This window comes from Lissotriton helveticus, chromosome 6 (genome assembly GCF_964261635.1).
Source record: "Lissotriton helveticus chromosome 6, aLisHel1.1, whole genome shotgun sequence".
Lineage (NCBI taxonomy): Eukaryota > Metazoa > Chordata > Amphibia > Caudata > Salamandridae > Lissotriton > Lissotriton helveticus.
The window spans coordinates 1,238,043,476-1,238,071,306 of NC_136067.1; the positions used below are offsets into that span (position 1 = coordinate 1,238,043,476).

General features: G+C 49.0%; 1 protein-coding gene across 3 annotated transcripts in view; it reads left to right on the plus strand.

Moving 5' to 3' along the window:
* Positions 1–27,831, plus strand: part of DTD1 (D-aminoacyl-tRNA deacylase 1) — a 1,203,205-nt gene that overhangs the window by 171,391 nt on the left and 1,003,983 nt on the right. For all 3 annotated transcript variants that reach the window (XM_078648963.1, XM_078648962.1, XM_078648961.1), the window contains exon 4: positions 12,817–12,914. In XM_078648963.1, the coding sequence (XP_078505089.1) occupies positions 12,817–12,914 (98 nt within the window). The remainder of the gene's footprint in view (positions 1–12,816; positions 12,915–27,831) is intronic.

Consider the following 27,831-nt stretch of genomic DNA (forward strand, 5'->3'; position numbering starts at 1 on the left):
CCATATAAAGGGCAAAGAGCAGAGGCGATAGTGGGCAGCCCTGCCTCGTGCCTCTCTCAATGGGGAAGCTCCGGGAGCTGTGGCCATTCACTCGAACCACTGCTGTAGGAAATTTATAACAATTAAAGATGAAGGTGCAGAATTTCTCACCAATGCCAATTTTTTTCAGGACCAACTATAGGTATGGCCAGTGAACTCGGTCGAATGCCTTTTCGGCGTCAACTGCCAGTAGCATACGTTCTCCTGGAGTTCGGGAGGTCTTTTCTATAAGGTGAGTAACTCTCTTGGTGTGGTCAACCGTTTGGCGGTCCAGAATGAATCCCGCCTGGTCTGGGTCTATGAGGCCTGGCAGATGGGGGCCCAGTCGGGCCGCCAAGATGCTTGTGTATAATTTGAGGTCGACGTTGAGTAACGAGATGGGCCGATACGAGCTGCATTTAGTTAGATAGTGCAGAAGGTCCTATAGAAAAGGCCTGTAAAGCCGTCAGGCCCCGGGGCCTTTCCCGGTTTAAGTTTAGCTATGGCCGAAATCACTTCCTCTATGCGTATGTCTCTATCGAGATATTCCGCCTGTGAGGGCGCCAAGGAGGGGAGCGTAATCGTGTCTAGATACTCGGCCGCCGCCTGGCCGTAGAGACGGTCACCGGCATAGAGAGAGGTGTAGAAATCTCGAAACGTTTCCGCAATCTCTGCATCTTCCGTAATTGTAGCTCCATCAGAGCAGGAAAGTTCTTTCACCGTCTGCTGATGACGCAAGATTCGAAGCCTGCTTGCCAGCAGCCTGCCGCACCTGTTCCCTCCCATGTAATATGCATGTCGCAGCCGTAAGGCTGCGTATTCTGCCCGATCCGTGTCTAGTGCGGACAGGAGATGTCTGGCCGCCTTAAGTTGTTTCCAAATTCGGGGGGCCCCTGTCCGCAGTTGGATGCGTTCTAACTCCCGCACCTTCTGGGTACGTTCGTCTCTTTTGTGCTGCCTATCTTTATTTTCTGCTGCGGAGAGAGCTATAAATTCTCCCCGAAGCACAGTTTTCATGGCCGCCCACTGAGTCGCCTGCGTCGTGTCTCCGTTAGCATTGTGTAGCTGGTAATCGTGGATTGCGTCCTGGATGCGTTTCACTACTTCTTTCCTATGTAGTAAAGTGTCCCGAAGGCGCCATACCCTGAGGGGATTTGTGGTAGGTGGTAACGTAAGAGTGGTGGCAACCGGCGCGTGGTCTGAGAGTGAAAGCACCCCATCTCTGTCGAGGTGGCCAGTGTGCAGACCGGGCCAGAGGCCAAGAGGTGATCTAGTCTTGCGTAGGTCTTATGTGCGTTAGAGTAATAAGAATATTCTCTGTCATTTGGGTGTGTGCGGCGCCAAAGGTCATGAATATCCAGCTCAGTTAGTTGGTCTGTGCAGTTGGCGGAGAATGTCCCGGCCTGGGGAGAACGCTGCGCTGACCTATCTAAAACTGTGTCAAACACCATATTGAAGTCCCCTCCCAGTATGATGTGTCTGTCTGGTGTGACGGTAATGTCAGTGAGGGCTGAATGCAGGAAGCGCTCTTGGCCGTCGTTGGGACTATAAATGGACCCGATTGTGAACAACAGGCCTCCCAGAGCAAAGCGGTATGCTAACAGCCTCCCTTTTTGTTCTGCACATTTGTGTAAGACCTTACCTTTAAACGCCTGTGCTACTAAAATCGCCACTCCACCGGTCTTATTGGGGCCAGAGGAAAAGAGCTGAGTGGGGAATTTTCTGGACCGTAGTCGATGGCAGTCACGTGCCATCAAATGTGTTTCTTGCAGAAGACAGATGTCTGCCTGGGTGTTCTCTAGCAGGGACAAAATGGCACGCCGCTTGACAGGACTGTTGAGACCCCGAACATTCAGGGTTAAAATTTTAAGGGTTGTAGGCGGCATGGTGTCTGTGAGACATGAACTGGCTGGCTTGCGCGCCTGACGGGGTGTGGGACACCGGGATCGGGCCAAGACCTTCGTGAATAGAACTGAGCACTGGACAACCCACCCACTCCTCTCCCTGAGCCCACCCATCCCCCCCACCCAGCCACTCCCCCACAACTACTCCAACCCCAACCGAGTCCCTCCCAACGCCCATGTCCTCCCCCCCAACCTCCCCAATACAACCCCTAAAAGAAATACTACTCATAATCTCGGGCCTACTGGTGCATAGCACAGGTCCGTAGAAAGTCACTGTGGAGGGTAACGTGGCAGCGGCCGAATCAGCGGCTCCCCGGCCCTTCCCCCCAGGCAAGGCTATAGTGTGAAAGCATACCCCTGGGTAATAGTGCTGCTGTGTTATCTGCTACTTCTTGTACTGCCGCCTCCCGTTCCTGAGCGACTGTGGTAGGGTCAGGTTTCGGGAGGGACCTCGGGGATCGCCTCCGCCGTACTGTCTGCCAACCATCACCAGGTCGCCGCAAGGGCCCATCTTGCGATCTGCTTGGGGATGCCTCTCTAGATCCTGCTTCCTGCGGCATGTCAATGTCTAGTAATGCACAAGTGTCGCGGAGTGACTTGAGCTGGTGTAGTGATCCTTTCCATCGAAAGATGAGACGAAACGGGTGACCCCAGGAGTATGGTATTCCATTGTCTCTCAGAAAGTTTGTTGCTATTAGATCGCCCCGGAAGTGGATTGGTTGTTTCGATCGGGCCTCTCTCAAGTTACGCTCCTTCAGGGAGAAGTCCGGGAGGAAGGCCAGTATGTCCGAGGGGGGGGGGGGCGGTGCTCTTCATGCCATACCAACTCTATGTGCGCGGTCAATACGTATGTCAAACTCCTCGGATTCTCCCAAGATCTCCCGGAATAGTTCCTGCAGGTATTCGACTATACTGTTCCCCTCGGATTTCAACGGGACTCCGCTATGTTGTTCCGCCGAGAGCGGTTCTCAAGGTCCTCCGAGTGTGCCTGCAGGTCCACTTGCTGGTCTTGAAGACGGAGGATCTCCTGTTGCAGCCGCACTACCTCCATGCTGCGGTATTGGTCTGCTTCTTCCACCGACGCCACACGTTCACCCAGGCCGTCTAGATCTCGACGCAGCTCCCGTTGTTCCCCCGCCAGTTCCTGTTTCAGGGCCTGGAAGTCGTCCCTTAGGGTGTTAAAGAGAGAGGCCAAGAAGGCTTTGGTGATGGGAGCGTTTTCGTTATCCTGTCCTTGGGGGCGGGCTGGTGTCTTCGGGGACGTCGTCGCCTGGGTTTTCTCCCCTTTTGGTGCGCCCTTGTGGAGTAGATCCACGATATTACGGGATCCCTTGCGACCTGCGTGCGCCATGTCGCCGGTGTATGGAGTCTTGCGTGGTCTGCAAGGAGGGCGCAGGTGGCACTATAGCGATGTCGGGAATGGCACCCACTAGGCCCGTTGGTCTGTCGCGTAGTCTCGGGGGCCCGTCGTGCCCAGTCACTGGGATCGGCACGTATTCCTGTCCGGCCGGGATGCCTGGGGCCGTCTCGTGGCGAGCCGGATCCGTGGAGTACCAGCAGGTAGAGGGCAAGCGCAACGCTGAGGGGGGGGGGGCGAGTGAGGCACGTTAATATGGCTCGGCGACCAAGTACGCTTTATTTCCAGGTTGGTGTCCTCGTCGGGCAGTCCGCCTAGTGTGGAAGCTTTGGGCTGGGGGTTGCCGGTCAGGGTCCGCTGTGTCTCTGCAGGCAGGGGCGGGGTATGGAGGGCCTTCTCCTGGGTCCGAGAACCCCGCGGTTGGTCCCCCGCAGTGGGCGCTGGTTCTGGAGGGTTGTCCGCGGGATCGGATCCTCACCTGGGGACCCTAGTGTGATCCGCGGCCGCGGGTTGTTTCTCCCAAAGGGCTGCCGGTATCTGCTCTGTAGCCACTCCAGGCTGAAAATGGCGCCTTGTCAACCGCCGTTGGTGCCCCCTCCGCAGTAGGCCCATCCCAGGGGTCGCAGGCTCCAGCCCTCCGCCGAGGGGCAAGCAGGTCGGGGGCCTCTCTGCTAGCCTCCGGGGAACGCCGCTAGCTGGTGGTGCGCAGGGCCGCCCGGGTCCCGGGGCGGTACAGGTCTTCCCCGCCCCTGTCCTCCAGACCGCGACCGTGGCCCTCACTGGATTGAGGCCCGGTCCGTCACCCCCGTCGCCTCTCGCCCCGCTCACCTCCACATGGGCTCAGTCTCTTGGTGGCAGAGGGGGTCTGCTGCTCTCCAAGCCGGGGATCTGATGCTTCCCCAAGGGGCCCACTAGCGCTCGGGCGAGGGAGCCGCTTTCCGGTTCCGATCTCCTCCCGGACTAGGCCCCAAGCCGGGGGCTCGAGTGGTCCAGCTGTCCGCCCAGCTGCAGACCGGCTCCTCCGCCGCCAGTCTCGTTTGGAGGTCAGCTACGCGGTCCCCGATTGTTCGTCTGTTGCATCGAGGGTGACGGGGGCTGCACGTGTCCCTCCGTCTTGGGTCACAGGGCTTTGGGTTCACTCCGGGCGGTGAGCGCCCGTGGCCGCCATTTTCCTGATGTTCGTCGGCGGGAGCCCTCGGTGAGTGCTTCTTGGCTCCGGGAGGCAGCGCGGTCCAGTATTTCACCGGAGAGGCACCGGGCCCAAGCGTTTCATCCCCGGCTGTGGAATCAATGTGTTTAGGGGGTAAATCACTCAATTAGGAAGGTGCTTTGGGGTTCAGGGCCGGAGAGCCTCGCAAAGCACGTCCGATCAGGCCGCCATCTTGGCCACGCCCCAAAAATACTTTAAAAGCTATTTCTGTCTCTACTACACAACAACGCATTCACATACTAAGCTGTCTTATTCAGATGCAGACCTGTGACCTGCAGTGTTCTACAGCACGCAGGTGCATTAACCACCAGAACTGTTTTGCACTGCACTTTAGATTACAATAATTTATTTCAAGAAGCTCACATTCATGTCTGCTCACTCACACGCAGACATTCTCTGACATACACAGTAAACAAAACACAAGACTACATAAATACGCTCAAATCAACATGCATACAAGCACTAATGCATACTGACCAACATGCATTTAAACACCCATATGCACACATTAACATACCTTCCAATACTCAAGCACATAAAACACTGGCATATACTCACGGACAGGCTTCTGGGGTACACAGCAAGCACCTACAAGTGCTGTGGTACAGACACATACAGATTTAATTATGAGGACCTTGGGGATCACCCCTGAAAAGTTTTCTCTTCTGCCCATAGTTCCAGTCTCTCTAGCTGGAGTTTCCCCAATAATTTGGTGATAGTCCAGTAGTGAGATAGGCTGGTAGCATTTTGGGTCGTTTCTAGAACCCTTCTTGAAGATAAGGGACGTTGATCAAGTGGGAGGTACATAGCCGGCTCCTGCCACGTTGCAGACCTTGGTTAAAAATAGGGCCTATAATTTGGGCTCCGCTCTATATACATCCATTGGGACCCCGTCAGGGCCCGTAGCCTTCCCCTTCGGGCTATTATTAATAGCCCTCACCTCCGTGTCTAAGGTGAATGTTATTACAGTGAGTTGATCGGCTGTCCAGAGGCAAAAGTCTCCGTCATCTGTACTGGACTGGGAGAAAATCGAGCCAAAATGGTCTATCCATTGGGTAGGGGTAATCACAGATTCCAAGTCAATGACTATTCCCTTGGTAAACAAATGGGCATATACGGTTCTCCAAAATAGAACAATCGCTTTAGTTTTAGCAGCCTGTAAAAGGTTTGCCCAAGCCTCTCCTTGGAGGGATTTCTTCCTATATTTTATGGTGTTATCATAATTAGCTCTAGCTGCCTGGACTGCCTTAGTTTCCCTAGGGTGTTCATTTAAGATTTTGATCATATTATTCCTGGCCTTTGTACGTTCGCTATCAAACCAGCCTTTCTTTTCCTTCCCACGAGATTTAGACCTTGTTGTCAGCGATTGGTTAATGGAGTTTGATATTATAATATGGGCATCCTGGGTCTCCCTGTGGTTAGTTTCTGATGCTAACTGTTGGACCCGGTCCTTTGGGCAGGTTTACCCCGTGACTTTTTGCTTTTTCCTAGCCTGTTTTTGGAACCTGGGTTATTGATTTTTAGGCCTCTGCGCACTTTTTCACTGTAGTACAGTGTAAAGTGCGTGTGCTCTCTGTGTATGGATGGTGAGCGCCCTGCCCTCCCATAGGAATGAATGGGGAATATGTATGCCCATGGTAGATTCCTGATGCATGGGGAGTGCAGGGTCGAGTTTGATATGTATGAACTCGTGAGAATGAATGCTGCAGAATGGTGTATGCGGCATGGCTGTATCTAGTCCAGAAGCGCCACTTTTAGAAGTTGGCATAATTGTGTAGTGAGTCTGCTAGCACGTGATTGGCTGATGGGCCTGGCCCAGGCATGCCTGGGCCTGTTGGTAGATGGACTGTCTGGAGGAGGGGGTCTGAGTCAAGCCGTAGATGAAAGGCCCCCCATCTGCTGTTAGGGGGGAGTGGAAAGAGCTCTGGTGGTGCCAGGCTGTGTCTGTCGGCCCACCCTGGATGACTCTCCCTCCCGATGGCCCCCTGTCACCTCTGACCTGAGGCTGACAGGAGAGGGAAACCAGATACTCCCAGAGCTTAGGGCTCGCCTACACAAGACTTCTAAAGACTTCAAAGCTTTTTCTGTGGATAAGAAGGGGCTCTGCCCCTTCCAAAATGTTCTTGTCTTGTTCTTGTTTGCTGGACTAGAATCTATCAGGGGTGGGCGCTGCCCAGCCCCTGGATGCCTAGACTCCTGGGGGACCCCTCTGCCTTGCTGGGCTGATGGGGGGACTTTACTTGCCCCCTTGGAACCTCTGGGACCGTGTTGCAGCATGGAGGAGCTGCATTTGCTTGCAGGAAGCGCTGTGCTTCCTCCTGAGCGCCTGGGAGCGCTCTGCCTGATTTCTAGAGCTGTAGGGCGCTTTATTTGGATTATAGCGCTGTGGGTCGTCATTTAGCGCTGGGAGCGCTTTATTTACATTGCGAGTGCCCACCTCGCTTATCTGTACTTGTATTTCGGCTGCCCGCGCCGATATCTTTAATGCCTGGCCGCCTGCCTGCCTGAATCGGGCCGCCGCGCTGCCCGCGGCGACCCGGAAGTACCTGGCCGGCCGGCCAATCCCAGCGCGGCCGGCCGGAAGTCCCGCCCCGCAGCCCGGGTGCCGAGGAATGGCGACCGCGAGCCCGGGGAAGGAAGGGAGAGAAGAGGACACATGGCGGCAGGTCGGCCGGGCTCCCGTGAGCTGAGGGAGCCCGGTGGCATCTGAGGAGGAGGCGCGCCGAGTGAGGAGAGGAGCGGCAGGCGGAGACTTGCGGCGGGGGCGCGAGGCACATTGTCGGTGCCTGCCCCCACCGCGAGCGAAGAGGAGCCCCCGCCGAGTACAGCCCGGTGAGTCAAGAGGGCTGGGGGGGGCTCCGTGATGTGGCTGGCGGTGCCGGTAGAGGCACCAGGGCAAGAGCGGTCCCGTGTGACAGTGGACTGCTCCGACGTGGCGAAGAGTAGTGCGGGAAGGGCGGCCACGGTTGGCAGCGGGTCGCCCCAACGTAGTTTAAAGCCCAGAGAGGCCCGGGGGCCATTATCGATTGAGAGGTTCCCGAGTCGGCCGCATTGTTGTTGGAGAGCAAGAGGGCTCGGGGCATATCGGGGCAGATTGTCGTTGCCCGTCCCCAGCGGGCCCAGTTGTGTTTAGAGCCACGGAGGCTCTACGGGGCCCCTAGTTATTTAGAGCCTGAGAGCTCCAACGTTTGGCTATTTACAGTAGCAGAGCCTGTGTGGCTCCAGCAGTGGCGCAGTTGGCGCCTAAGGGCCAGTGAGGGCCCTGGCGCAGTTTTGTTGTTTCTCAGCTGCCCAGCACTTTGTGGGCAGCTGCCACGTTTAGGCTTTTTGTACTTTGAGACTGGCGCTGCATGGCAGCGCACCCTGACTTTGGACTCAGGGCATCTTTGCCCCACAAGGCCAGTTGGCCTAGGGACTGCCACAGGTAGTGGCTTATGTAGTGTTGGCGCAATGCGATTTCTATGCTTTTAATAGTAATCAATCAATCAATCAGGTCATTTATAGAGCGCACTACTCACCCGTAGGGTCTCAAGGCGCTGGGTTGGGGGGGGGTGCCGTTACTGCTCGAACAGCCAGGTCTTGAGCTTCTTCCTGAAGGAGAGGTGGTCTTGGGTCAGGCGTATGTCGGTTGGGAGTGAGTTCCAGGTCTTGGCGGCCAGGTAGGAGAAGGACCTTCCTCCTGTTGTCGCTCTTCGGATGCGGGGGACGGCGGCGAGGGCGTGTAATTGCCTACTGTGTGTTTTTGCGCTATTGACTTATGTTATGGCACCTCTGAATGTTTATGCATTATGTGTCTTTCTTTCCAGGCGCTGCACCTCTGAATGTTTAGTCATCCTGTGTCTTCTTGCGCTGCACCCCTGAATGTATTTTACTGCATCATGTGCTTTATTCTTAACACCTCTGAATGCTTTAGGCCTCATGTGTTTCTCTTTATTACTCCTCTGAATGTGTTCATGCATCATGGGTAAGGTGTTCTGGTTTATACCCCTAAATGTGTTGATTCTTAGGTGGTTGTCTTTTCTACTCCTCTGAATGTAGGTTTATTGCATCATGAGTAATGTATTCTTCCTTAGACCCCTAAAGGCTGTGTGATACTTAGGTGGTTCTTCTTTCTTAGTACAGGTGGTCCTAGTAAGGTCCTGGTCCCCTGCGTGACAGTCTCCCAAGGAGTTTAGGGTTGCGTAGGTGGTACTTACCTGTTCCCAGTAGTTACTGGATGTGATCTATAACTGTTACCTTGTGTTACAGTGAAGTTTATATACTTTTATTCTAATTCCTGACAAGTATTTCTATATCTGCAAAGTGTTGATTCAGACAGTGGCCCATGTGGCCCTGTCTTGTAAATAATCCCTTGTGAAGATTGCCGTGCCAGTTGGCACAATGTACATGTGTAATTTCTATCTGATATGTTTTGACAATACAAACGTTATTTTAATATAACCTTGTGTGGAGTCTCTTTTGTGGTGTACCTAGTATGTTGTTGCTGTTGTGCGCTGACGCAAATGCTTTACACATCGCCTCCGAGTTTAGCCTAGACTGCCCGCGCCATGCTACCTAGAGGGCGAGCAGGGGTTATCTTGGCGTGTGACTTCCTTGCCCTGACTGGAATGGTGGTTTCTGCCTGGCTTTGGCATCAGCCTTAGCCTACCAGGAATAGCCGGTTTCCAACACTAACCCTATCAACATTTGGTCTAGGTTCATAACCACCAAATTTTTTAGGAAGTTTACGGTATTGACATCTGCCTATTTAACACCATTCTGACCTACAGGGGTGATATTAGCACTTTTCCCTGGGTCTGGGATCTTTGAGAAGTTAAAATTTAAATTTCAAATCACTGGGTTGGGGCATGGCCAAGATGGCGGATGAGTGAGACGTAGTTTCGTGTCTCTCTGTTCCCTCCACCGACCAGGCCTGTCCAGATCAACACCACACAGATTAAAATACCCCCGCTGACGTACCTCCCTGGGACAGCAGGTGGAATTCCGTGGTCCGTGCGGCTGCCGATAGACGATCCCTGAACGGGGCATGAGATGTGGTGGCACTATGACCATGGCTCCATGGCAGGCGGGAATGCGGCCGACGGACCTTGAAGACGGCATGAATCGCAGACTGAAGGGTTGGCACACTCAGAGAGAGGGACGAGGCGGAGTCGGTTGGTGACCGCACCACTGTGTTACCTTCAGGACCCCTTCTGCGCCCTGGGCCTCTCTCACTGGGCAAGAAGCCTCCATGCCCACGCCCGGACGGCTGTGTGGCCCTGTAAACAATGTGAGAGGGCCCTTCCTGTTGTTGGCTGCCGAGATTGGACATGAGAACTGGTAGTGAGGGATCGAGGGGCCGACTTTCATCGAGCACTAGTGCGGCCATAGAGAGACGGCATGCGAGACAATGCTAGATTGCGGCTCAGCACCCTTCCTGCCTGGAGACGACCTGGTTAGGCCTCCTACCTAAATGAGACGGGCCCCACCCTGGTTTCTTGGACTGCTTTTCTTGAGCTCCCTTTGAGCCCCTAAGGTGAGTGCTTCAGTCGTGGTAAGGCATGGGCTGCCTACATTCGGTGGCCTGAGCCTGGGAGCGAGAAGTGGCGGCCTACAGGATCCAAGGGCCTTGCAACGTGGGAGTTAGAGAGTGGCCCGCCTGGTCCCTTAAACGCTTCCTGCGATATTCCTGCCCCATTAAGATCTGAAGGTGGTGACAGGCCCAAGGGGGTACTGTGGACTTCTCATGGGCTCCAGAGGGTGTGTGGGGGAACTTTGCAGCTTGACTCACTGGCTTGTTGCTGGGGGAACCCATGCCTCCCTGATAGACTCGGCCACAGGACTTTCACTTGGATTGACTCTTGCCCCTGGGGTACCCCTTAATATCACTCGATCCCTTACATTATGCTGCTGAGGCCTGAGCCTACATTGGGGCCTCGTAAATAGCTACTTTTCTCAGCGTTTTATTTATATCGCCTCTGTGTCTTAGATTGGACTGGGAGTGTACATAGCGTCTGCAGGTGCTTTGCTTTAGAGTGTTGGGATTGCTCCCTCCCTCTGATGGGAAGAACGTACTGTGGCTGCTGCAAGGCCAGGTAACCTTGAAGCTGCATTCTCAAGTACAACATCATCATATTCTCAGCTTTTGTCCCCAGCTGTATCCCTGGGCGAGGAGGGTACTCTCGTATAAACGATGGCCTTAACCACTCCTCGAACTCTCAATAGCTGTGAACCCCTTAGAAATGCCATGGCCACCGGATGGGGGAATAAAAAGACTGCCCACTAAATGACATGCTTGTCAAGCCCGGAGGCCATCAAAATCCTGAGCATCCTCTGCCAAAAAGCATGAACTCTGTGTTGGAGGGCGAGGAGATTTATGTCATACATTTTTTTATTTTACGGATTTTATATAGCGCCAACTTGACCCGGAGGTATCGAGTATCAGAACACTTTACATAGCACCAGTTGCGTTAATGAGGACACAAAGATGGATGACTCAGTCACTCGACTCTTCCTGCAGGCTCTCTTTGCCTCTCTTAGAGAAAATTTACAGCTGCTGCAATAAGACCTCTCAGCTGAGCTTCAGGAGATGTGTCAGACCTGGGGGACAAAGTGTCTTCCCTGGAGGACCACAAGTCTAGCCAGGAAGAAGAGCTTGAACAATTGCAACAGGGATTTCTCCGCCTCTGAGACCAAAACGTAGACCTGCAGACACATACTGAATAGATCCAGGTGCAACAATATATGTATTAGAGGAATCTCGTCTGGCGCGGAGGAATCTGACATCAACCTGTTTGTTGTGGAGCTCTTTTGCTCAATCCTGCAAACCTCTCTAGAGACAGACATCAAACTGGACAGTGTAAACAGAACGCGCCCCAAGAGATCAGACTCTATCCCGCCAGCAGACATGCTGGTGTGCATTGACAATTACACCTTGAAAGAGCGCATACTTCGGGCAGCGAAAGACCAACATTCAATACAATACAGGGGTCACCGTCCAACTCTTTATCAGGATTTAGCAGCCTCTACCCTCCAAAATCGCAGGCCTTTTCGCACAGTAATACTCCTCTCCACATCAAGGCGCCCCTACACCTGGGGCCATCCCTTCTGGTTGGTCTTTCATCTGCAGGGCAGACTTCACCAGCTCTGCTCCCTGGAGGAGGCCTGTAGACTCCTGGTATAAAGGAGCCCCCGACGGATGACTCTGGATGATGCCGGCCAACGGGAGCCAGACAACGACAGAGGTGACGGAGTACGGGAGCCTCGGTTGAGGCGCTTTCTCCGGACTCAGAGACAATGGCAAAGGAGTGCCAGGCAGTCCTAGAATCCCTGTTCGGAGACTCTGCAGCACCGGAGGAGTCCTGATCTGAGCTGAGCTGTGGCCTTTTAGATGTCTTAGGTGGGCCGATCTGGGGGGAGGTGGGGGTGGGGGTGATCATATCCTTGGACCACTATACACTCCCTTCTTGTTTCCTATTTTACCTGGGAACGTACTTCATATTTCCACATGCACAATCCCTTGTTAATATTGATGTTTTGTCACTTTTTTTGTTATATTGGATTTGGGGGAACCGCAGATGTCGATCCTTAACCACTATACCTTTGGATCTACACACAGTATCTTAAACTTTTGAATGCACTTTTTGTCACGTCTCTGGGTTTTCACAATGAGGAGACATGATAGATCCCATGTTCATATCTCAATATGACCCACTTGATAGTCTATAGATCTATCTTTGTTAGTTTTGCGGCAGCTGTTTCTCTATCGCTGTTGAAGCTCGTTTTTCGATGGTAAAACAGGTAACGTCATTTTCTGCGTGACCTGAGGACAGAAAGTGATGGATCAGTTTTATGGTTGATTTCTTGCATCGGAAGGTGCTTCTGTGTTAATTGATGCTTAATCTAAACTTTCTTGTGGTCATGCCCACATACTTCAAACCACACTTGCACATAAGTATGTAGCCCACTTTGGTACTGTTGCAATTTGTTTGTTATCTGAGGACCCAAGGGGTGCGTAGCCCCAGGTCTGTGTCTTTGGTTGCTTTTGTAAGTGGTCAGATGTTCCATTGTCCGCTAGGGTGGTGACAAGTTACCTCTGGCAGGTTCCACATGCTGGAGTGTATGGAATGTTGGGTTAGCTCTATTTTCCTCACTACCAAATTGGAGACTTTTTTTAATAAGCTCTTGCAACCCATGAACTGTGTGCAACCAAGGACATCAGGCAAAGGGCAATTAAGTTGAAGATACAATGCAAGTCTGTGATGATCATTGTTATTTTTGGAAAATATATCTGACTGCATATTTGGTCTTTATAACATCTTTGAAATCTCCATATCGTTCATTTGCAGATGGAAAATTTGGAGCATACATGCAGGTGCACATCCAAAACGATGGTCCTGTCACTATAGAACTGGAACCACCTGCCTACACTACTGACCCCAAGCATGTAAGTTACAAAAGGGTTTTGATTCAAGGCCAAAATGCAAAGTAGACCATCATTCTTAAGCTATTCCACCTTATTGCTGCCTCCAGAATGTGGTGGACAAAACATTTGAGACAAAAGCATGGGCAAGATAAATATACATTCATCTACCCGGTAGAAAAAAAGATGTCTTTATTTAACATTTCTGCTGGGAACACTACCAGTGGCTTCAGTAATGAAAAGATGGTCACCATCCTCAGACGAGACGTCAGATTATTGCCTCTGCTCTTTGGAGGGTCGAGAGATACTATCTCAATTTCTCCTGCTATGCCACTTCACACTATGCCTCCGCAAGTAGTACCTGCGACCATTCTTGCTAAAGTTTAAGATCAGAACGTGAAAGGATGCAGAGGTTTTTTGTATGGGAACTGATGATAGAGTTATTATTTTGGCTGTCTATGCTGCAATGAAACAAAGAGCAAAAGCACACATAAACTTGAACGCAGATAGGCAAAGTCTGTAAGGCCGCTAAGCTGGGTGCTGGTTAGCTGGCCAGATGGCCAGTTAACGTTCTTCATATTTAGAAGATATACTTTTACATAACAATGTGTAATTAAGTCCTACTTGATTAACATAGTACTCAAGCACTTATATATCACTCACCAGCTCGACTGGTAAGCAAAGTTTGTAATGTCATACAGATCTTATTGCTGGGTTCTGCAGGGATGCCCCTTTTTTGTTCACCTTGTATGTTAATAGGTTGGAATCTGTGCTTTTATCAGTTATGGCTGATTGTCCTATTATATGCAGACAATGCACTCCTGATGGCGCGGACCGCTCAGGGGTTGGACCGGTTTGCGGCTAAGTATGTTTCTTTTATGTGGCTCCTGGACTTGTCAGTTAACTTTTCGAAGTCCTACATAATGGTATTGGGCCCCAAATCAACAAGGAGTAAGACCTTTACGGCATCTAACATTACCCTGCGCAAACTTAAAGCCTTCCCCTTCGTGGTTGTTTTATTCAGTGTTAAGAATCGTTGGAACCCTCTGAATGAAGCAAAAAGAAAAGAGTCAGTTAAAACTATGGGGGCGGTTATTAGTTTTGCACATAGGCTTGGGTCTAGGGTACCAAGGATCTTCTTAATATCTATCAGGCCAAGTGTATTGCCCGAAGGTATGTCAGGACAGGTCAAGATTGTCACTCTTTTCCAGGAACATATTCCAATACAAGGTTTTCTCAAGAAGTTTTTATGAAGCTTTACTCTTTCCATAGCTCAGAGTCATGTACAGAAATAGAGGATCGATGATCCATAAATCAAAGGGCTAGAGTTACAGACAACACGTGTTTCGGCATGCCGACTGATACAGACAAGACGCCAATGACCGGACGTCCTCTAATCCAAATATCCTCCTTTCCGCAGCACCAACTCTAGGACTACATCTAGCCCATAATCCATTTTTATGCCCTGAGGGAGCCCCAGGTCGGACAGCCGCATTAAGGAGCGAAACACGTGTTGGCTCTAACTCTAGCCCTTTGATTTATGGATCTTTGATCCTCTATTTCTGTACATGACTCTGAGCTCTGGAAAGAGTCAAGTTTCATAAAAACTTCTTAAGAAAACCTTGTATTGGAATTTGTTCCTAGAAAAGAGTGACAATCTTGACCTTTCCTGACATACCTTCAACCATAGTTTGTATAATGGGGAAGGGGTCTCCCATTGTCAAGGACAAGTAAAATAGTACTAATTGGCTCTAATAACTATGGATTGCAAGGGATTGGAACCCAATACCCCCTGGTTCTTGATTGCCAAGTGTATTGCCCAGCTGCAGTATGGAAGTGAGGTTTGGGGGTATGTCGAATTGGACCAGATTCACATAATGGAGAATAATTTTTTGCTCAAGCTGATTCAGGTCCCCCACTCAACCCCAGACATTTTCTGTACATAAGGAATTGGGTCTTGATTATGTTTCCGATCTGAAAGCTCTAAGCCAGCTCATGTGCTGGATCAAGATTTGGTGCAGGTCGGAGCTGAAGTTAAGCCGTTTGATTCTTGAGGAGTACCTGGCATTGGACTGAGTATTGTGCATGTTAAGCCGGCCTTGTTTTCTATAGGTAGGCCAGACATCTTTACCAAACCCTTCTCCACTCTTCATACAGGAACTGGGGAGTGTCAAACGGTTGTTTTTGGTACGCTCCAGTTTGGAGAGAGAAGGTGTAGAACTCCAGAAGCATTCTGTTAGGGGGTGATATGCTTTTAAAAACCGTGCAGGGGATGGAATTTGTATTTGTGTTTGGTGCGCTCACAACATGATAGGTTCTTATTGACCAGGTTTAGGTTTAATCAATTGCATCACATGCTGGCTTCCGCATGTGGGTGGGTTCGGGCTGAGGAAAGGGCACCCTGTGGCTGTGACAGTCTGTCTTCGCAGGATATGCTCCATTTTATAATGTTTTGCCCTTACCTCTGCTGGCCAAGGAAGCATTTTTTTAATCCCCTCTCTGAAATCTTTGAATTTTATACAAGTTAGGGCTGCCCTGATGTATCTCCAGATGCTTCCCACTGACTGGTTGATTTTTACAGTTTTTTGTTTTTTACAAGCTGTTTGGGTGTCTAAGAGGTCGAGACCAGCTTAATTGTTTTATTTCTGATTATGAATACTTTTATGAATAATTTATTGTCTTTTTTATTCTGTATGAATTCGATATTATTGATTTTCGACTTCGATTCTTTTATGGGGATTTTGATTGCCAAATAAAGGTTTATTGAATTGAAATTGAGGTCTTATTGCTATAAGCAGGCACTTAGATGAGACAAAGGTCCTAGCATTAAGCAGGCTTGATTTTATAATACTTTCTTTTCTTCAGTGTATTTTTATGGAAAGGAGGACTGACACCCACTTGATGTCTTTGATCTGACACATTAATGAAAAAAAGAGTTAACATTTATAACACATGAAATTATAAACATTTCTTGCCATTGCTCCTGATAATTTTACCACTTTAGGGGCCCATTGAATCACTATAGAATGTAATTTACTGAGGTTACATAAAAAAATATATATATATATATTAAGCTATATATCATTATGTGAACCTATAGTATGATCAGTTACATTGGCCCAGTCAAGAGTAACTATTAACCAAAATGTTAGGTTGTAATTTAGATAAATTATATAAATTAAATCGTGTTAATGGATTATTGATTATATTGTAATTTTTTTCAAAGCAGGAACATTTTATGAAAGGAATGTGATTTGTATAATGTAATTATAATTGCTATAGCCAGTTTGGATTAAAACAATAAACTGATTTGATTTGAGTATACATAGGTGAGCATAGATTTACTTTACTTAACTTCACACGTGTACCTTTATGATATGTATATATTGATATATAAGATTTGTAAATCTATATTTACATTCATGAATTTCTTACCCTCAATATTACTGGCCTTGGTATTTTGATAGCACGACGTCTCTGCTCTTGATATTTCGACATGCAACCATTTGTAAGGGAGTTTAGCGTAACTGATTCCAAACGGACGCGGTAGTTATATTGGACTGATGGTTATCCTCTGACAACTTAATTGGCTGCCTCGTTCCTTCTGACTAATGCATTGCCCTACAGCTAAAGGGGATCATTTCCTCGTGCATCACTTTATCCATGTAAAACATGCACCTGGACTGGTTACAGTTGTTCGGGTTGTGTGATCCTGTTTCCTTGATATACGCCGTAGAGGGTAATGCTCTGATTAACCACTAGGTGGCAGTGAAGTGACATGAAAGCTGTTCGAATTGGGTCTTGTCCACTGTCCACATGAATTTATGCGGAGCCACAGTATGTGATGTTCATTGGGAGGCTCGGCAAATCAAAATTGGGGGAGGGGGGATGATAGAAGGATATTTGCTTCTTCTTTGAGTTTTACATTTTCTATATATTTTTATTGGACAGTCAAAAATAAAACAGCAATGATAAACGCGGGTGGTGGTGGTCCAACTAAATCAGGTGTATAGTCATACCTTCATGCAGCGGAGCTCTCAACTGTTCGACTGGCAGCTGGAATTCATTATGACGAAGATAGCTGTCGATCTGATGAGTAAATTAGCGGTTAATAGAAGTTGAAACGAACCCCTGTGTGAATCTGATGACCTCCTCTTGATATATCAATTCAATTCAATAGAGACTTTATTTCGGTTATATTTCAAACCATAAAAGTACACATATAAAATATATTGAACATTTCATTATTAAAAGTCATAATTACCAAAAAGACATGTTACACGTATTTCATTAGTGAGTAAGTAGACAAAATCAGCAGTAAAGTGCAATTAATACTGGGTTTACAACATGATATAAGATCTTTCAATAAAAAAGCTCATCCTCCTTCAGAGGTGTAGAATCACTGGTCCAGGCAATTTCTCAGTTTGACAGTTAATTTTAAAAATTCTATAACATGAAGAACACTGTCACTGTGCAGAAGATGTAAATACATAAGTGCTGATCTTATTTGATTAAAATTAAGTTTCTTTAAAAGAGCAACAAGGTAACGTCTGCGTGGGTATTCATAAAACCTACATAAAATATAAAATGCAGCATATCCTGTGGAGACTTCCCGTCTCAGCCACAGGGAGCAACAGTTTTATTAAAAATATCCGTCTTGGGTCTAATTAAAAGGTGATGAAAAATATTAAACCTGAACCTCGTCAACAGAAATTTTTCATGAGAAGTGAAAGTGCATGTTAAATACAGTTCCATGGTGTCACAGGTTTTTAACATAACATATTTCCTAATATTAGGTTTCTTAAGCTCCTCCGCTTCTCTTTGGGCCCTCCTGTCCATATGAAAAGCCCGCTTAATTGCTGCCACATCTCCCTTTACAATCCCACGCGGGTTTTCAAACAAATTCAAACATCCAAGCCTCAAAAAGCAAGATTTTAGGTATTTTAGCCAGGGCACGCACATTGAATTGTCCTGAGACACAAGGTCTTTCACAATCAGGTGGGTAAGTCGAATATCTTGGTTTAACCATAATTTTACCCAACATGTCAGTGGTCTTAGGGCAAATATATCAGATAGGTACTGGGTCCCCAGTTCTTCGTGTACCGCTAAATTCGGTGTACTGGCCGGAACACAGAGGTGACGTTTTAGAAAATTGTTTTCAGTAACCTGCAACTGTTCACCACTTACGTAGCCCCATAGCTCACTGCCATATACAGCAGTAGCTATCGATTTAGCATTGTAGAGTTTCATCATTGCAATATTTGGCTTCTTCCCCAATTTCGTGGCAAAATTAAAAATAGAGGCATTTACCCTTGTCATTTCCCCTTTCTTTCTGGCCACGTGAGGGCCCCAGCTGAGCTTAGTGTCAAATACGACACCAAGATATGAAAAAGTTTGAGTGATGGGGATCAGAACATCATCTAGTTTAAAAATAAAGTTCTTTTTCAGTTGTTGGCCAACATGCATTATATATGATTTAGAATTGTTGACCAGTAGGTCTCTGTTGGTCATAAAAATATTAAAAGCATTCAAAAGCGCCTGGAGACCCTTTTCCGTTCTAGAAATTAAAACCGCATCATCTGCGTATAAAAGTACAGGAATACCCCGCCTGCCAACTCTAGGGCAGTCTGATTGTACCTCCTGTAGAGCAGCATCTAAATCATTAATATAAAAATTAAAAAGAAATGGGGCCAGAATGCAACCTTGGCGCACTCCCTTTTTAATGTTAAAATTACCAGTGGTATCCCCATTTGTTGAGTACCTAACATTTGCACTGGTGTTACTGTGCAAGTCCACCAGAAAATCCACGAGCCCTATGTCCACACCTTTCTCCCGCATGATCTGCCACAGCCTTCCCCTGTTAACGCAATCGAAGGCTGATGACAGATCCATGAAGGCAAGGTGGATGGCTCCCTTCTGCACAACAGTATATTTACTCAATATAAGGAAAAGATTAAGGCACTGGGTTATGGTGGAACGGCCTCCACAGAAGCCGTATTGGGAGATGGACATAATATTGTTGTCAGACGTCCAACTTGATATTCGCTGCAATAGGATCCTCCCCATGATCTTAACCATTGAATCCATTAGTGAAATTGGACGATAACAAAGGGGGCTGCCCTTATCTCCTTTCTTAAACACAGGGACAATTGTTGATAAACCCCAGGACAAGGGACAGCCCACTATAGCACCTGCATTAAATACAGCTACCAGGATGGGTGCCCAAAACCCTGGATCAGATTTGTACAGATCCGGGGGGATTCCATCAGGTCCAGGGGGGCCTTCCTAGCTGTGAGTCCTTCTATGGCGTCCATTCCCTCACTTATGTCAAATTTAATTATGCCTCCCCTAACACAAGGTAATACATCAACTATTACAGGGTCCACTGAGTAATACAGATGTTTAAAATGAAGTTCCCACTCCTCCTTAGTTATGCAGCAGTCTAGTCCATCACCCGGGTCTTCTGCCAAAAACGGTCTTTTGACTAACGCCCAGAATTTAGTGCTACAATTTAAGGTGGAGGGGTCAAATATTTCATCTCAAGCCTCTTTTCTTAAAAACTCCTTAGGGGATGCAATAACAGACTTATATTCTTTCCGACACAGTTTTACACCCTCCTGATTTCTCGGAGTGACTGACAGAGCTAACCTGAGATTACGTGCAGCTTTGGTGCAATTATGGTTAAACAACCTGGGACCCCCTTTCACCAAGTTCTTTACGGGAGCCGTCATCAGTTCTGACACCTTCTCCGACAAGTTTTGATATGCAATAAGGACCTGCCTGGGATCTCCCCCCTCATGTGTACAGTTCTTAATATCCTCCGTACATTTATCCACAATATTTTTGTATAGAAGATCTGGGGTAACCATTGACCATTTAAGTCGCCGCCTCCCATCTGTTGTACACAGCCTACCTGAGCTACAATTCTGATTTCCCTTGTTAACCCAAGGTCCCTTCAGATGAAATATTAGAGGGTTATGATCACTAAATTTACTATGCTCAATACTGAATGAATCCAGAAAAGTCTGCATCGTCAGTGAGACTAACATATGATCAATAAAAGTGCCCCTTCCATGCCCTTTAAAAGTAGGAATATCAAAGCATTTTAACGGGTCCCTGAGTGTCATAGCCAGTGAGAGGTCCAAGTTGTTCATTAGATCATTACAAAGTTCCCCATCCACTGTATGTTCCATGTGTAAGCCACCCAGGCGCTCACAACGCAAGTCTGTTAAGCATTTCTTCAATGGATCACCGCAGGGATGTACATTAAAATCTCCCATGATCATAAGAATATGACTAAAATCCTTCATAGATGTAGTGATAAAAGAATTCAATACAGATATTTGATTAAAGCCTGCTCTATCACTAGTCGCATTATAAAAATTCACCAAACCAGCCAGACAGTTTACTCCATTTAAAACTAAGCCCATCACCCCCGAATACTGTGATTCAATTATACACATTTTACAAGGGACTAAAATAGAAACAAAAATCACAAGTCCCCCCTTTGGTCTACCTCTTACTGATGGAATAGCTGGCACATAGAAGGCCTTATACCCTTCCAGGAAAAGATCACACTCTACCAGCCAAGTTTCTTGTAGGCAGATGACCTTAAATTGCTTGATATAGTTAACCCAGTTTTCATCAGCCATTTTGGCAGCCAAGCCCGCAATATTCCACGAAACAACAAAGCATCCAGATACTATATTCATTGAGTTCTCTACGGGTACAAGTTCACCTGAAGCCTCAGTGCCCTGAGCCACAGGTACCTCCCGTCAATCACACATCTCAAGTCCAGACAAAGCATCATACCTATTCTGAGTGTTGACATTAAATCCATGGTGGTAGCGTCCAGCGCTGGTAATCCTATTGTGGGTTTCAACCATATTTCCAGGCCCGCATGGACTAATAATGTTATATAGAAATTGCGTGTCCATGGCTGGTGTCTGAGGTTCAAACCCCCGCCTAGTTATCCTTTGTTGGGGGGGGGGGGGTTTGCACAAATGTGCGTAGAAGTACCCCAATGGGCGCACACAAATACTGTTCTCATTATATACTAATGAAGATGCTCTTAAGAGGACAGTTGCCACATGTTGGGGATTTTTAAAATTTACAACAATGCAATCCCCACTTCCCAGTTTTTTTGACGGACCTACCCAATTCACCCTCCTTACTGCCATTATCTGGTCTGAGTAGGAAATAGGAAAGCCACAGTTTTTGTTAAGCCACGCTACTGTCTTGTTCTTCAGTGAGGCATGCGATTCATCATATGATGAGGCAGGATGGGTACCACAAGGTGGAACATTAGTCAATACCGCTACAAACGGTGCACAGTCAGGTGGTAAGTTCAAGTATCGATTATTCCTGGGGGGCCTTGGAGCTGGACCGCTCCGTGGAGCTAAATTGGGTTGTGTCAACAAAGCAGGTGCTACTGGGACGACTGGTGTGCTTAGTACCTCCTTCACAGTAGTAGCTACTGCAACAGTAGTACAAGTGTTCTGATGGTCTTTAGCACTCGTCACCTCCTGCCCTTTTCCCCCAGCCTTAACCCTTCCACTGGTGGGTGCAGCCAGCTATGTAGACACCAGGCCGCCAAGCCTAGCCACTTCCGTGACCAGGGTGTCTATCTGGATAGTCAGTGGTTTAATCATCTCCTCTATTTTTGCTACAAATTTTACTTCTAGATTTTTGATAAGAGAAGCAAACTGTTCAGCATTTATGTTAAGACCACTTTAATTATTTCCAGTGAACACAAAGGGGTTTATGACAGGGCCATTAGATTCTTTCCCATCCAGATCCTTTCTTTTTGTGCTATCTTTCCCCCCCCCCCCCGTTTTTGCTGTGCTATCCTGCAGGTTCGCATCGGCCTTATAACAGGCGGAGCTTCTCCTGATTCCTCACTTGACAGGACGTGTTGGTCTAAGTGTACCTCAACACTCACCGTAGTGGGCGTCTGCGGATCTACTCTGACGACTCCACTCGTATTTGCCTCAGCCTCTGTGGTCACCCTTTGCGGAGACAACTCTGGCATATCCAGTATTGAAGTCCCCTTCCCTAGTGATGCACGTCTTTCGATATTAATCTGACTTACTTTCTTCACCATGTAGTTGTCAATGGTGCCGGGGCCTTTTGTAGGTTTATCATTTTTGGGTTTAGACATCTTAACTAAGTATAAAGCAATCTATAAGGTAGTATGAAGCCACTACTCACTCACATGAAATACACCAAAATAAAGAAATAAAGTCTCACGTGAATAGTACACAATAGAAGTCCGGATAAAAGGTGTAGGGTCCCTGGCCCAGCCCAGTCTCATCAGGCCTCTGAGGGCCACAGAGGGCCCGCCCTTTGCTCGGGCTTAGCCCCGGGCGTGACTCGCGGGGTGAGAGGCGTTCCTCTCTTTTCTGGCGCCTCCGGGCGCAAAGGTGGCGTCAGGGACGCGACTCAGCCGCCGGGGCACCTGGGAGGTGTAGTTTGTGACCCCCCGGTGGCTACAGGCGAAGTTGCGGCGTAGGAGAGACAGCCGTTCCCCTCACGGCGTTTCCCTGGCGCTGGTGGAGCTGGAAGCAGCAGCCGTTGCCCTCACGGCAGGTGAGCAAACAAATTAGGCGTCCCACAGAGCGCTCGGCGCTCCTCTCTTTTCTGGCGCCAGCGGGCGCAAAGGTGGCGTCAGGGACGCAACTCAGCCGCCGGGGCACCTGGGAGGTGTAGTTTGTGACCCCCCGGTGGCTGCAGGCGAAGTTGCGGTGTAGGAGAGACAGCCGTTCCCCTCACGGCGTTTCCCTGGCGCTCGTGGAGCTGGAAGCAGCAGCCGTTGCCCTCACGGCAGGTGAGCAAACAAATTAGGCGTCCCACAGAGCGCTAGGCGCTCCTCTCTTTTCTGGCGCCTCTGGGTGCAAGGTGGCGTCAGGGACGCGACTCAGCCGCCGGGGCACCTGGGAGGTGTAGTTTGTGACCCCCCGGTGGCTGTAGGCAAAGTTGTGGCGTAGGAGAGACAGCCGTTCCCCTCACGGCGTTTCCCTGGCGCTGGTGGAGCTGGAAGCAGCAGCCGTTGCCCTCACGGCAGGTGAGCAAACAAATTAGGCGTCCCACAGAGCGCTCAGCGCTCCTCTCTTTTCTGGCGCCACCGGGCGCAAAGGTGGCGTCAGGGACGCGACTCAGCCGCCGGGGCACCTGGGAGGTGTAGTTTGTGACCCCCCGGTGGCTGCAGGCGAAGTTGCGGCGTAGGAGAGACAGCCGTTCCCCTCACGGCGTTTCCCTGGCGCTCGTGGAGCTGGAAGCAGCAGCAGTTGCCATCACGGCAGGTGAGCAAACAAATTAGGCGTCCCACAGAGCGCTAGGCGCTCCTCTCTTTTCTGGCGCCTCCGGGCGCAAGGTGGCGTCAGGGACGCGACTCAGCCGCCGGGGCACCTGGGAGGTGTAGTTTGTGACCCCCCGGTGGCTGTAGGCAAAGTTGTGGCGTAGGAGAGACAGCCGTTCCCCTCACGGCGTTTCCCTGGCGCTGGTGGAGCTGGAAGCAGCAGCCGTTGCCCTCACGGCAGGTGAGCAAACAAATTAGGCGTCCCACAGAGCGCTCAGCGCTCCTCTCTTTTCTGGCGCCACCGGGCGCAAAGGTGGCGTCAGGGACGCGACTCAGCCGCCGGGGCACCTGGGAGGTGTAGTTTGTGACCCCGCGGTGGCTGCAGGCGAAGTTGCGGCGTAGAAGAGACAGCCGTTCCCCTCACGGCGTTTCCCTGGCGCTCGTGGAGCTGGAAGCAGCAGCCGTTGCCCTCACGGCAGGTGAGCAAACAAATTAGGCGTCTTGACATATCATTAATCACTGGCAGCCGGCAGGTGCACTATGAAAAGGGCATTGGTGGGTCTAGCAGGGCAGGGTAATAACACCGACGGCGGGGTGTAACGATACGATATTTCTATTGAGTCTGGATTCTGATGGCCTTGGTTTCTTATCAGTAGGGGTGCCTATTACATTGATTCGCGGCTAAACTTTTCTCGAAAAGAAACCCTTTACAAATGTGTTTCAGCTATAACCTCTCTTGCCACTCAGTGACAACAAAAACAAATAACTGTAAGCAGGCAGTCTCTTCTTTTTGAGAGGGGGAGTTTTATATAGCACGAACTAGACCCGAAGGTGTCAGAGCGCTTTACATGCGCAGTCGGGGTCAGAGATTTAATGTTTACCAGTATGGGGGCTTGAACCGCCCTCTTCTCCATTGGCTGGCCTCGTAAATGCTGGCCAGCCATTGGAGGAGAGGGGCGTCACTCCCTTTAAGCCCCGTCTTTTCCCGATTCGGGGGCGGTTTTTGTAGCTTCTTTCTTATTTTTTTTCTCTCCTCTTCCCATTGGCGGGAATTTTACCTTCCAGCCAATGGGAAGAGGAGAGAACGAAAACACGCCCCCCAATCCCAAAAATGGCGGTGGTTTCTCCGAAGCATTTCTGCATTTTGCCTCGGAGAAACGTGGTCGCAGTCACAGCTCATGTCTCTTGTGGCCATTTCGAGGCCACCTAAAGCAGTAGACTGTGCTCGGCTTTCCTAGGTGCGGACACAAACGTCTTTGCTTTCCCGCCCGACTTATCCACGTGGAGATCACAGTGAGTGGAGGTTGGATGTTTTACTCCCTTCCAAGGGAAAGGTAATGGAGTGAGTAGCAGACGCACCGAAGCAGGGCCGACCGAAGCAGGGCCTCAAGCTCACAGCCGCGGAAAGCGAAAGCACTCCTGGCAGCCGCCCTGCGAGAAACCCCCGACTCGCGCCCTGACAGAGAAGCAAGCGCAAGTCACCCTTGAGTTGGCCGCTTGTGCTGCTGTCTGTGGTGCCGTGGGGCTGCTGTCAGCTCTCCGGCCTCTGGGTGGAGCCCGCCCAGCCTCAGCTGCTGACGCGCCAGGAAACACTCGGAGCACACAGACACACACCGCCTCGGAGAGCGGCCCGGGATCCAGGAAGGGGGCAGGCAGAACTCCAAACACTGGAGCGCGAGCAGGTTGCAACCGGACGCACGGCCGGGTCGGCGTCTTGCTGGTAAGTAATGTAGACATATATCTTACTTCGATGGTATGCTGCGCTTCTAGAGGACAGGTTTGCATTTGAATGCGGCGTTACAGTGTTTTGTTTCCATGAGCAAGGTACGGGGTGGGGGTGCTCTGCTCTCACAACTTCAAAGCTGCACCACGCACAGCCCTGCTCACTTCCTTCACGACACATAGGTGTCTTGTTTCGCCATGGAGCAAGCTTTTTTTTGCCTTTTAAAGCTCAGTGCTACAGTTCATTTTATTGACTTTGAGATGTTTCTTGCAGTTCACATTTTTTTACGTTTAAAGAAGGTAGGAAGATTTTGTTTTGTAAACACAGCTTGTCCGACAAGTGGATGCTTGAGGAAATTCGACTACTTTAAAGATCAAGACGGGTGGCGGTTTGTCTCTCCTTCTCACCTAGCTGTTGCCGATCTCGGAGCTCGAGCCAGTCCTGCCCCCTCGTTGTGCTTGATTTACCGCCCGCCCCCCCTCGTTGTGCTTGGTTCCTGAAGTACCGGGTTATTTAGAACCCAGCGGTGCCAGGGGACACACCCAAAGACTTCGGATTCTCCTGTCTCAGACTACAGAAACACAGAAACTTCTTGGTGACGTCAAAGATCAGATTTATTGGCTGCAGCCAGTAACACGTATCATAGAAATACAACACGGTGTATGTTCTCAGGAGACTGCTCAACTTTACAAAGCTAGTCATCCCTTTTTATACCAAATATTATGCTTCAGGCGAACATTCCTTATTTTACAGTTGGCCATTCACATGTTTTCACGACAAAACCGCAGAATCATGATGACAAGCCCATTTTTCAGTTTGTCCAGCCCACAATCAATTTTTAGTCAAACCCAACATTCTTCATCAGACAGGTCGATCGAACCCACCATAAAAACGGGCACATCCCCATCGTAAATGGACCATAAAGAAAGGAGGAGAGACAGGTGTGAGCAAGATAAGACATAGCTGTGCGTAATAAAAGGTTTGATGGTGTCTTGTGTCTTGATCAGCAATCTTGATCAGCTACTGGGAAAGGAACTGGCTTAACAAGTTTGGCTTCAGGCAAGGGGATCGCTCGCTCAGGTCATTCTGAAGTCAGCTAAAGTGTACGTGTGCTTGGAGACTCGTTTGGCCACTGTCATCGGCCTATGTGAGGGCAACCACAAAATGGCTGCCGTACGCAAGATGGAACCCGAGGGTTCAGAACGGGAACTCTGATTTCACGGTGATCTCGTCACTCGAATATGACGAAAATACTTGTACACCTTACACTCGCCATTTTCGGTCTGATGCTACCAAAATCGTCATGGTACGATGACTTTTATGAAACTGGTTCAGAATTTCAGTAACTCAGACCCTCCTTTTGCCCTTACATAGGCAATAACCTAAACCTATGTTAGTCTGAGTCTAGGTCTATACTCATCAGGTCATCAAGATGTTGCTGTAGCATCATCCTATTACTTAGCACGTCTCTTGATACAGGTTTCCTTACACACGATGTGGCACAGAGGCCACATATAGCAGGAGCACACTGTACGCACAGACAGAACAGGAAAAGAATGGCTAGGATCATCCCAATGATCATCAGAATCTTCCATCCCCACGTGAATAACAGTCCCCAGAACCATCCCATCAACGACCAATCTCCTTTATCCACATGTATAGATTTGGAGATCTTATGCAGTCTTGAAATGGCCTGGTACACTGTCGGAGCATTATCTGGAATGAAGACACAGCAACTTGATTGGATCACTTTACATACCCCACCTCGATCTGCAAGTATGACGTCTAACGCAACTCTGTTCTGGAGTGTCATAAGATGATCCGACTGGAGCTCAGCAGTCAAGTTACTAAGGGCACTGGCAGTTTCAACTACGGTGGACTCGACCACCCTCGTCAATTGTCGTATGTTCCTGCTGTTAACCATAGGTCCCCAAAACGGCAGAAAACCCTTCAAGAAGTCATTCAATTCTTGTGGTGCAGTATCTTCCTTACTGAAGGCACCTCTAACTACCCTTGTCTTGTGGTAATCTGCCGCAGCTGTGTAGGTGGGAGGCAACAGGAACGAGACAAAACATGTGCCCGAGAAATCAGGGGGCAACCATGTGTATGCTCTGTCATAACAGATGAAATAGGTACCCCTAGCTGCTAGGAACGATGGGGAAGTCTGAGACGCAAAAACATACGTCTCAGTGCAGATACTCTTCCCTAACTGAGCTCTTCGATTCTTGCCATTACCTTGCAGACATAGATGACCCTGATGGGGTACAATCCAAATCGGAGAGGATCTTTTTGCTCGCTGATTCTCACTCAGACTCGCTCCATATCCAGTCACGTTCCATCCAATATACGCTAGTGTCTCATCTTTCGGGGTAGCCTCATAGGAACTAGCTCCCTTTATCATGTCGACTATTCCCTTGACTAGAGCACTATTCTTTGGGTTGTCTTTCACAGAACGTAGGGGGTGGACTTCGCGAGCATAGATGAACATCGTTCGGTATGCCTACGCAGAACCATTATAGCTGAATGGCAGGACTAGGTAAGGAATAACTTTATCAGTAGTATGAGGCATAAGACCACACACCCAACAGTTAGTTGTGTTCAATACTAATTGGTGTTGGTGCAGAAGCTGAACGAAGGAGTTATTAATAAACTCTAATCTTCTAACGGACTCATGTTCAGGTAGAGGGTGAAAAGAATGCGAGGAAACAGTAGACGGAGGTATGGGCTGTGTAGTGGGTGCAAACATCACTCGAAGAGAGAATAAAACATATCCCATTAAAAACATCATCACGCTAAGCAACATGAAAATGCATAATATCAGAAAACGTTTTCTAGTCATCACTGTACACAGTTTGGCTCTAAAATTAATCTCTTTGGCAGGTCTCTCCATCTCGAAAAACTCCATCCTCTAACCTTGCTGC